At 32.2% G+C, this 12135-nt stretch overlaps 1 protein-coding gene across 1 annotated transcript; it reads left to right on the forward strand.

Annotated features, from left to right (window-relative positions):
- Positions 1-222: 222 nt before the first annotated feature.
- On the forward strand, positions 223-6314 carry LOC111717614 (E3 ubiquitin-protein ligase UBR1). Its single transcript, XM_023493115.1, has 6 exons — positions 223-393; positions 1585-1638; positions 2970-3026; positions 3321-3372; positions 5316-5372; positions 5655-6314. The coding sequence occupies exons 1-6, from the start codon at positions 351-353 to the stop codon at positions 5740-5742; spliced, it is 351 nt and encodes a 116-aa protein (XP_023348883.1). The 5' UTR covers positions 223-350; the 3' UTR covers positions 5743-6314.
- Positions 6315-12135: the final 5821 nt, after the last annotated feature.

The following is a 12135-nucleotide window of genomic DNA, read 5'->3' on the forward strand; positions in this document are numbered from 1 at the left end:
ATAGATAAATAAGCAGGTGGATAAACGGATTAATAGATAGACATTACACATATGGATGGATATACTCAGTTTAACAGACAGGCAGATAGAACTGCAGATAAATAAAAAGACATACAGAAAGATTGATAAATAGACGGACAAGACAATATTTCTTGATTTTGTATACATACTAGTGACTGAATTTAATAAATGCTAGAAATGGTTGAGCTTGAACCACTTATCTTCTGCATGTCCCTGCGCACAAGAGAAGTGGTTTAACTAAATCTACTGAGTTAAACTACTACTCTAATATATTAAATCTGGTTCCAGGAGAGAGTAAGGATCCAGCCCTCTGTCTCATCTGCGGTGTTATGGTCTGCTCTCATGCACACTGCTGCGGAGAAACCATTCAAGGTCAGATACTAGACAAGAGGTCAATTCAAGGTCAGATACTAGACTTGAGATCAATCCAAGGTCAGAAACTAGACCTAAGATCAATTCAAGGTCAGATACTAAACTTAAGGTCAATTCAAGGTCAGATACTAGACTTAGATCAATTCAAGGTCAGATACTAGACTTGAGATCAATCCAAGGTCAGATACTAGACTTAAGATCAATTCAAGGTCAGATACTAGACTTAAGATCAATTCAAGGTCAGATACTAAACTTAAGGTCAATTCAAGGTCAGATACTAGACTTAGATCAATTCTAGGTCAGATACAAGACTTGAGATCAATTCAAGGTCAGATACCAGACTTGAGGTCAATTCAAGGTCGATACTAGACTTGAGATCTATCCAAGGTCAGATACTAGACTTAAGATCAATTCAAGGTCAGATACAAGACTTGAGATCAATTCAAGGTCAGATACTAGACTTGAGATCTATCCAAGGTCAGATACTAAACTTGAGGTCAATTCAAGGTAAGATACTAGACTTGAGATCAATTCAAGGTCAGATGCTAGACTTGAGGTCAATTCAAGGTCTGATACTTGACTTGAGGTCATTACAAGTTCAGTTACAAGACTTGAGGTCAATTCAAGGTCAGATACTAGACTTTAGGTCAATTCAAGGTCAGATACTAAACTTGAGGTAAATTCAAGTTCAGATACTAGACTTGAGGTCAATTCAAGGTCAGATACTAGACTTGAGGTCAATTCAAGGTCAGATACTAAACTTGAGGTAAATTCAAGTTCAGATACTAGACTTGAGGTCAATTCAATCAGATACTAGACTTGAGGTCAATTCAAGGTCAGATACTAGACTTGAGGTCAATTCAAGGTCAGATACCAGACTTGAGGTCAATCCAAGGTCAATTCATTTTATGAGGTCAATTCAAGGTTACGAATTAAGCAGGAGATTATTTGTGAGGTCAGAATCTAGATAGACTTTATGGATATATTCAAGGTCAATAAACTAAACCTGAGGTTAAACGTGAGGTCAATTTAAGATCGGGTAATAGACTGTAATTTAAGATTGGGTAATAGACTGTTAATAGTATTGAATGGAATAAAAAGTAAAATATTTTCTGTTTGTGTTAGGTCAGAAATCAATGTGAAATATTTTTAAGAATTTGAACATTTTCAAATTAGAATCAAAACTTTCAGGAGAGAAAGTTGGAGGATGTACTGCACATGCTAAATATTGTGGGGCTGGAACAGGTAATAATGTAAACAAACAAACAAATTGGAGGATCACATGCTAACTATTGTGTGGCTGTAAAATTTAATAATGTCAACAAACAAACACATTGGAGGATGTACTGCACATGTTAAATATTTTGGGGTTGGAACAGGTAATAATGTAAACAAACAAACAAACAAACAAGTTGGAGATGTACCTTTAAAGGGAGTGACCGGCTATGTATAGTAATTGAACTGAGAATGCNGGGAATTAGAATTCATTTGAGACGTATAAAAAATTTAATGATGTATAATTACTGAGTTTGAGCGCAAAGTCCACGTTCAAAATCATCCATTTGGGTGGTCCCAATTTGAGAATAGATTTATTTAATTATTAAATAACAACGACGAAAAATGAATCAACAATTCTACATTAAACTAATTAGATGTTAAGGAACATATTTCTCAATAGAAATTTTTCAATAAATCAATATTAGAAAATATTATTTCTTTTTAAGCATTATATTGAATTTTTTATTCCTTACGAATTTGTTCGCAGATTTCTATAAATTCTTCAAATCTCGTCTTTTCAATAAAAATTCCAGAAAATCTACAGAAAATGTTTGTGAACAATAAGACATTACAGAAACTAATAACTGAATAAGATTACTTATTTTCTATGATAAAAGAATTAATTTTTATTTTCTCAATCTGTTCCTAAACAACGAATTAGTTTACTGTAGGATTTTTGTTCCATTTTTGTCGTCGTTATTTAATAATTTTTAAGAAATCAATTTTAAAAACGTAACCGCCCAAATAGATGATTTTGAACTCGACTTTGGCTCAAACTCAGTAATTTTACATCATTAAAACGTTTTATATGTCTCAAATGCATCCTAAAATTTTCTCCACAATACTACATTCTCAGGTCAACTACTTTACAATGCCGGTCACTTCCTTTAAATACAGAAAATATGTTAAATAATACCCCCAAAGAAAAGGTAAACCAAAGAATAAAAATTCACAAATGATTAAATCATAATAGAAGATTTAAAAAAGAGAAAAGATAATCATAACACTATTATTTTGGTTCGTAGGGCCAACAACTTTTTCAAAGATATTTTCTTTTCCTCTCGAGGGTTAAGCTTTATTAGTAGAACAAGCTGTTCAACAGAGTGAATATAAAAAAAGTTTATCTTATTTAATTTTTATTTGAATTTAAAAATTATTTTAGAATACTGGAAACCAATTACACTTTTTAGCTCAGTGCTATTCATGTAATTTAAAATACAGCACGATATGAACTATGAACAAAAACACAGCAGAAATGGTTAAGTTCAGAAAGAAATTTTTATTTATTTATTTTTCAGGAATATTTTTGAAAATTCGAGACTGTTATATAATTCTTCTACACAAGATGTACAGAGGTAGATAATTACAAAATAAGTTATGGATGAAATAAGTTATGTATAAAATATAAGGTTTTACAATTTAGTATTTTGAAATTTTCAACTATTTAAAAATACGACAAAGATTGAGACATTAAAGTAATACAAATTTGATTAAATAATATAAATTTAAATAATACAAGGGCTGTGGAGCCCACAGGGGGACCAAAATATTTTCAATTAATTATAAAGTCTTAATTTTTCCGGTCAAAATCTAATATCCCAATGATAATAATGATAACATTTATTGTCATGAATGTTATTTTTTCTTAGGATCAATTATTCCTGCCCCTTACCTGGACCAGTATGGAGAAACAGATCAAAGGTTCGTTCATTCATTTATCCTTTTATTCATTATTTCATTCATTCATTCATCCTTTTATTCATCCTTTCATTCATTCATCTTTTTATTCATTCATTCATTCATTCATCCTTTTATTCATCCTTTCATTCATCTACATTCATTCATCCTTTTATTCATCCTCTCATGCATTCATCCTTTTATTCATTCATTAATCCATCCTTTTCTTCATTAATTCTTCCATTCAATCATTTATCAATTATTCAGAAATTCTTCCATTCAATCATTTATTAATTCTTTCATTAATTCTTCCATTCAATCATTTATTAATTCTTTCAGGAATTCTTCCATTCAATCATTTATTAATTTATTCATTAATTCTTTCATTAATTCTTCCATTCAATCATTTATTAATTTATTCATTAATTCTTCCATTAATTCTTCCATTCAATCATTTATTAATTCCTTCCTTCATTGCTTCATCCTTTCATTCAGTCATACATATAATCTTAATTCATTCTTTTAATCATTCATTAATAAATATATCTTTTCATTCATCCATTTTTAAATATTTTTTTTTACAATTACAGGGGAAATTAGTTCCAAAACTAACACTCGGCCTATTTCTCACACAGTGTTAGAAATGGGCCAAATCTGATAAGTTATCTTTTTCAAGCGTATATGTCTTTAAATCCAAGCCGAGTTTAACATGTACTACATCATGCATTTATAATAAATGGCTAAAAATATTTATTGAAAAAAGAAAAGTCAACTTTAAAAAGACTAATAATAAGGTGTGAGAATTAGTCTTTGATGATTTTTGTTTTCATTTTCGAACTTATCCCTATTTTGAAACAATTACCGCATTTCAGCTCATGTCGCGTTTTTGAATCATATCCTGGTTTTGAGACAATTACTCGAATTCATATCAATGTCAATTTTTAAATATTTACGCATTAAGTCACAAGGCAAGATTTTTTGATAAGGTAAAATATTGATAAAATATAAAATAAAAACATACTGTTCGTTTATAATTAAAAAACATTACGGCATTGGGAAATCAAAACATTAATTTTATTTTGTTCTTGTAATGTAGATTTAACTAGAAATGCGGGAAATTGATTGTTTAAAATGCAAGAAACTAAATCAACTTTATTCTCTTTTTTAACAAATAAAATATGGAAACTTATAATTTAAATATAATTTAGCAGTTAATTTAGTCTTCATAAGATAATTTTTACTTTCAGTGATTTATTTTGTAAGTGATGAAAATGAGTTTTGTTTTGAATTGCCGATTATACTCAAAAACGGAAAAATGGGGTTTGTCTCGAAAACGCGACATTGATTTAAATTTAAGATCTGTTCCAAAATGGAAAACCTGACATTGTCTTAAAAACGGTCCAGAGATTTAATATAAAAAGGACGCCTTTTATAATTTTGATCTAAGAAAATAGTTTAAAATTGGGAATTTGTGTCCTTGTTATGCTAAATAAAATGTTGGTTATAGTTTTTATTCCATTTTGAGAGAAATAATATCCCGTGTATTTTCCTGTAATTTGAAAATCTTCTGGGATATTATTTCTCATAATTGTCCTGGGACATTATGAGAAATAATATCCCAGAAGACTGACAAATTCAAGATGTTTTACTAAGGTTTTAGGATTTTAGATTTTATCGCGTTTTTTCTTGAAAGGTTCTACATTTAACCTCAAACAAACTAAATTAAGTAAGAATCCCGGCAAAAATATTATGTCCCATTGTCCCGTGTTATAACACAAGGCAGTTGCATACATAGATAGTATAATCGACTTTTACTCTTAATATGGGCCGGGATCCCGAAACCCCAGTCTTTTAATTTGTGCCCATTTCTAACACTCGGTGTTAGAAATGGACCAAGTGTAGGTCCCCTGAAGTAAATTTAGAAAAATAATACAATTAATAGAATTAAAAAAATTTTAATTTTCCAGGTTAAAGAGAGGAAACCCACTTTACCTAGAACCAAGCAGATATTCAGAACTAGACAGGTTATTCATTTAGTCATTAATTCATTTATTCATTTATTCATTTAGTCATTTATTCATTTAGTCATTTATTCATTTAGTCATTTATTCATTTAATAGTCATTTAGTCATTTAGTCATTTAGTCATTTAGTCACTTATTCATTTATTCACTTATTCACTTATTCACTTATTCTTTTATCTGTTCATTTGTTTTATTCAATCATTCTTTACTTAATTCATTTATTAGTATTTAAATATATGTGTATATTAAATAGATCAATTTTCATAAACAATTTGCTTTTTAGAGCCTGGTTGAGGAATGATATTCCTGAGAAGATTGCCAGAATGTTTGACCCGGATGTCTTGCTCCTGGTTGAATGGCAGCAGTTTTAAAACTCTCCGCTAGATGTCTTTGTTGGTTGAGTGGTAACAGTTCTAAAACTCTCCACCAAATGTCTTTTGGTTGAGTGGCGGCTGGCTATTTTAAAACTCTCCACAAGATGTCTTTTTTGGTTGAGTGGCGGCTGTTTTTAAACTCTCCACTAGATGTCTCTGTAGGTTGAGTGGTGGCAGTTCTAAAACTCTCCACAAGATGTCTCTGTTGGTTGAGTAGCAGCAGTTCTTAAACTCTCCACAAGATGTCTCTGTTGGTTTAGTTGCGATAGTTCTGAACTCTCTAGTAGCAGATAAAACCCCTACCACCTGATAACTATTTTCGCCATGGCTTCAAAGAAAGTTATCTTATAATTTCAGTCCAAATATGATTCATTATTGCCTATATTAAGATCTGATTGTTATTTTTCTTGGCCTAACTAACTACCCTCGCAAGATTTGATACTTCAAATTAATATATATATTTCCTAAAAACCTTATAATTGAACTGTATTAAGTATTGTTTAAGATCAAATACTGCTTTTTCAATTGTTCACTTTGTTTTAAAATTGTAATAAATATTTTTTTACATATCTTGTTGAATAATTTAGCATTATTAATTACTAATATTTAGGATTTTAGTTGTGTGGATATATCACTTGATATACATCATGATATTTTTCTAGGGGGGGGGGTAAAAAAAAATCTAGGGAAGGTAAAAAAAAAATTTAAAAATGTACCCCCCCCCTTCAGAATCCTTATTTACGCCCCTCTGAGCAGTTTTTTCTTGCAAAAAATCTGCTTAGAAACTTTAAGTAAAAAAACAACTTATTGCCAACATCAGAGGGAGGGCAATGTGCACGGGCAGCTGTAGTACATTTGAATTTACGAGCCGGGTCAACCTTTCCGGTCCCAGTTTGTACTGTATCGCTCAGACATTGGGTAAATTAAGCAGACAATAGGACTACCCAGTGTAACAAGGTTGACGCGGGCAGACTTGAGGTTGAATTTACTTTTACTAAAGGGTCAGGGGTGTGTGTGTATTAAATTATTGGTTTTAGTTGGGTTTGATTTGCATTTTCCACTTATTTCTGGCATTTACAAACTCCGTCAAATAAATGCAATTCATTTCCTACCTTTCAGCTTTCACCTTGATTTATATCCTTCATTATAGTCATTCGTTTTACATTAACTACAAAGATCTGTAAACAACTGAATTTATTTTAAGTAAGATAAAAAATAATAGTTTACTCAAAGAGGAAAAAGATGCAACTTTTTAAAATTTAAAATTTTTTAAAATTTTTCCTTTTGATGGTAATCATGGACATGGAGATCAAGTTACTGAACGGGGATGTTTGTGTCCCCAAGATTCTAGGGGGGGGGGGGTTTAATTACCCCTAAGATTCTAGGGGGGGGTAAGTAACCCAAATAACCCCCCTTATGTACGCCACTGGTTGTCTGTGTAGTGTGATCACATTTTACAAAGGGTGTCTCTAAAAGCCTGATTGATTGATTGATATATGTTCTAGTTGTAGGAACTAGTTTTTTATTACGAATGTAATCTAGGTTTTCGGTCCTTTTTCGTTATTAGAGCAGGAAAATAATTCTCACAACGGAATTTTTCAAGTGATAAGGTCAATTTTACTGCACAACCATGAAAGCTGGAAAAGTAGGAAAATTTCTCTAACTATATCGATCAAGGTGAAAGTTCATAAAACTAATGTTTTTTTAAATTGTACTGTACAGTGTACAGAGTGAAGTACACCAAATATTTCCCTATTTTATCGCAGAGAAGAATATGTACTCATCTGTAACACTAATAGAGAATGTCACAATGTTTTTAATTCAAGTCGCAATCAAAAATTTTCCAGGTGGACATTCAACCCCCCTTCCTTATGCTGTCTGCTGTGTATCGTTAAGATTTCCATATATATCCATTTAGAACACCAAATTTTACACAAGTCAAAATATGACAATATTTACATATTTAATGGGCAAATATTCATCATACACTCTAATTGTGTCAAATATCAAATATTCAGAAAACAAAATATTTACAAACTGCAGACAATTTGATAATCAAGGTTTCAATCCCAGGGGTTTTTATTTTCAACTCAAGAAAAGGATATTTTAGAATGATGATAAAACTTTCTTGAAGATGGAATATCCTGTGAAAACTAAGAATAAAGAACAAATTCTATAAATTATGGTATGTCCACCTTCTTTTACCCCTTCGACAAGATCTGGGTCTCCTTGACTTCACTTCTCTGTCCACATAATTCCTTAAATAGCTGTATCTGCGTCTGGTTCCCAAACCGTTAGTCAAGTCCTTGACTCTCCGCAAGCTGGTTGCAAATGTAGAAACCTAATTTAGATGTAATGGCGACCAAGTGGGTATGGTCGCCTTTTTTTAACTTCTAATTAAAAGAGTTTGAATCCTTTTTTTGTCCAGTTAGAAACAAAAATCACGAAGATGGATATCCAGGCCTGGGGTAAAATTATCATGATTCTAATCTATACCTGTCTCATCTCATTCGTTCCAGAAATGCCCAACTACTACACGTTCCTTGTGAACTGTCTTGGTTTGACACTGACGCTCTTCGGAACTATCCTGCTTATCTGGTTCCTAACCACCAGGCCGCCGGCACAAAGAAACCTGTTAAATCGGATTCTGACCCTGTTTGCAGTGGCGCTTCTTCTTGGAACCTTCAGAACTTTTCTCTTGTCTATTCCGGCCTGCTTCTGGAACTCCGAGTTCAAAGAGTTTGTAGAGAACCACCCTTTGGTAACAGCTGGGTTTCTATCTCTTCGATGCTTTGTACTGCTTTCCACGACACTTGCCTGTGCCCTATCAGCCGGAAGATTGCTTCTGTTTGTAAAACCGGTTCTTTTCCAGAAAATTGATCCAGTAACAGGTGTTAGTGTCATTGGCTCCACAGCAGTGATAATCTGCATGGTTGACATCACTTACACCCTGACATTTTTCTCTGATATGGTGTCTTTGGATGAAAGCATGCTGATGGTGGTTTTTAAAGCTGAAATGGGAATCGAAGAGAAAGCGGTAAAACCCAAACTGAACACCACAATGGAAGAAATTATGGAACGAAATCCGTATAATTTTCTCCCCCTGATTCAACTGACGGTTCTGGGTGCTGTTGGACTTGAAATAACCAAAGTAGTGTACGCGTTCACCAAGGAGTATATCAAGTTAAAGAAGGCTACCAGAGTCCTACCGAGGGCTTCAAGATTTCAGCCTCAGCAGCCAACCACGACAGTGAGGCTTCAGATCTTGAAGAGAGAACAGAATATGTTCCGATCTGAATCCTTCCCATCGATGAAACAAAATCTAACAGAACGAAGGACCTCACTGCCACAGCTTGGACAGAGAAAAAAGGAAAAGAAGCAAGTCAAAATTTGTGTTGACCAAGCATCTACAAATACCTCTGCCACTAATTTAGACCGGAAAAGTATGAAGAAACTGAAAGAATTAGTCCGAGCGTTATGTCTGCGAACTGCCAACTTCGTTTACGTTTTCGGCCTGATTGGTATCATCAGCTTGGTGGTGAGCTCCTTCACCTACTCCTTCTCCCCCTGGAGTGTTGTTGTTCAGATTACCGCCTGCAGACTGGTCTCATACCTTCTCGTTGTTCTTCTAATCTTCTTTGATAAAGATATTTATCAGTTTTTCAGGGAAAAAATCAGTTTTCTGCCATTGTAAACTTAAAAACACGGCGGTCTGAAAACTGTTCTTTAAATCCCTGAACTTGGACCATATTTTAAAAATAGGATAAGATTAGTTTAAAAAAGTACAAAATTGAATCGGTTCTTTTAGGCATGGTCTGGGGCATAAGAGAACTGATTGAACTGGTTGTATGTTGTTCAACTATTTCTCCCTGTTTATCAAATCTGGTTCATGGAAGTGCTAAGAAACAACCAACTGTTTTTGTTGCTTCAAAAAAAACTGTCAACTAAATATCATCATGAAAGAATGTGTTTCTAAGTTTTGAAACAACTATGAACGTATAATTGAGCTGATTGAGCACACAAAGGAATTGTTACCACAAACTCTGATTTTCTATTCCCTATATCTTTGCAACCAAATGTCGTAGACCTTAGATATTTCAAACTATGAATTGTTATAGATCAAATAATCTAAGTTTGAAATATTAAAGGTTTAAACAATCAACTTGCAAAGATATAGGGATTCGAAAATTAGAGTTTGTGACAAAAACTCAATTCCTTTCAATGATAAATGTCTTTTTTTGTAAAGCCTCTTAAAAGTATTTTTTAATTTTAATAATTTATTTTTGGATAAGGGTTGTGGGCACAAGCTCACGCATACAAATAAAAACGAAATATCAATAAATCTATTTCCAGTTTGTTATCAAAGTCTTTCTATTATTTTGTTGCCTCTTAAAAGTATAATTAAATGTTTTTAGAAAAACAATCAATAGGCATTTAGGCACTTCTCGTATTAACTGCACTGCTCTACAATTTAAAATTATTCTTTTCTGTAAATATTTACAATATTTATGTATTTATTTTATACCAAAAATCTAGAAATATAAGTTTCTGTTGTACTGGATACTGCACCTGTTTATCTTGATATAGTTCATGGTGGTTTATTCAGGGGGAGGCTATTAGCCTATTCGAGAATTACGTACAAGGTTACCCACAAATGATGAGACTTAAGAGACGACTGTACGAATTTTATTTAGTCCATTTTCTTATATTCATGATTCTGTAACCTTTTTTGTTTCTTTGCCAAATCATTAAATTAGCTATCAAAAATCTACTTTTAAATTTGACATTGTCATATTTTTAGAGTTTTATGTTTGTATTTACAACACTAGGCTTTTAGGGCGCTTCTATTTAAATTGTGAACATGTTCTTTTTTTCATATTTAAAACAAAGAAGAAGAAAATTTTGCGGATTTTTAAAAAAAAATTCGCGGATTTTCAAGAATTTAAATTTTTTTACAAAATTAAAAACCTTTAAAACACATTTTAAAATTTTTTTATATACGTTTGAAAGACAAATACCCTAGTTTTTTCATTTCATTTCATTAGCATTTGGAAAAGTTTAAAGAAATATTTTAAAATAGCTTGAGAACGCCGTTTACCCGCACTTGAACGATCTTACCGGGAAACTAAATTTAAAATTCGGTGATGGAGATGGACCAAACCTCTGTAGAGTAAAAAAGTAGATGTTAGTTCCACATTTATTGAAATTATATTTCGGTCTGGGTTGACCTTCGTCAGTTCTAACGATATAATAACCATCAAAATCGATAAAAAAAAATTAAAAAATTTAAAAAATCACAAGAAGATACACAAACAAAAAAGTTTATTCAAAATAAAAATTAGGGGAACGAACTCAGATTATGAGATGGAAAAAAGATAATTTGCAAATATTCACTTTTAAAAAAAATGTTTTAGACTATTATTATTTCTTGAGACTAAATATTAGCTATCAAAGTCGACCCACTCAACTTAGAATCTTAAAATCAAGCTAAGAACATTGCCGTGGCTCTCCCGAGTTCCCCAATCAAAATTTGAGACAAATCGGTCCTGGGGTTTCTGAGAAAAGATCTGACAAACAAACAGACAGACAGTGAGATATATAACCAAAAAAGTTAAACCCTAAAATAAAAAAGCCAAAAATTTAGACCGGTAAAAAATTTCGAATCAGTCCAAGAAATTGAGTCTTTGCCATAAACTCAGATTTTTAAAACCCTATATCTTTGCAACCCAATGTCGAAGACTTTAGCTATTTCAAGCTATGGATTATGTTAGAACAAATTATCTAAGTTTGAAATACTAAAGTTTTACACTATCAGGTTACAAAGATATAGGGAATAGAAAATTCGATTTTGTGACATGGACTCAATTTCTTTGTAAATATTTGAGCAACTTTCAATTCAAACGTTTTTTTAGTTTTCAAGACTAAATTATAAGCAATTCAATGGATACATCTTTAAATGTTGCTCATTAGAAAGCTACTTCGACCATAATACCAGTAGTTCAAATATTAAAGTATCCAACTAAAGGGACTGTAAGCGTAATTTCAAGTGACCTCCTATGCAAAGAAGGCAATGTTCGATTTACAACAACCCCATAAACTTTTGTGTGTTCAGCGAGTAGAGAGAGCTCTATGTGTATATCTTTTAAATAGCTGTTGTATGGTTCTAAACCCCAGTGTACGCCGCGTACATTGTGAACTCAAAACAACTCTTGGGATCAGAAACACTTTAATTCACCTGTTTACACTTTAACAAAAGAATGTTTAATTCTTTTTAATTTACTTCTTATAAAAGTTTCATAATGTTATAATTTAACATGAACACCTTACTACACTTTAACAATAGGAGAAACCACGCATTATTATTAATCCCTCCCCCCCCTCCTTCTCCCC

Source organism: Eurytemora carolleeae, unplaced genomic scaffold, assembly GCF_000591075.1.
Source record: "Eurytemora carolleeae unplaced genomic scaffold, Eaff_2.0 scaffold2036, whole genome shotgun sequence".
NCBI lineage: Eukaryota > Metazoa > Arthropoda > Copepoda > Calanoida > Temoridae > Eurytemora > Eurytemora carolleeae.

Bases quoted from the DNA above. Each gene is read 5' to 3' on its own strand.
- LOC111717614 (XM_023493115.1), top strand. From the start codon at position 351: ATGGTCTGCTCTCATGCACACTGCTGCGGAGAAACCATTCAAG. The intron at 1,639-2,969 runs GTAATAATGTAA...TTTATTTTTCAG, and splicing joins ATATTGTGGGGCTGGAACAG to GAATATTTTTGAAAATTCGA. The intron at 5,373-5,654 runs GTTATTCATTTA...TTTGCTTTTTAG, and splicing joins AGATATTCAGAACTAGACAG to AGCCTGGTTGAGGAATGATA.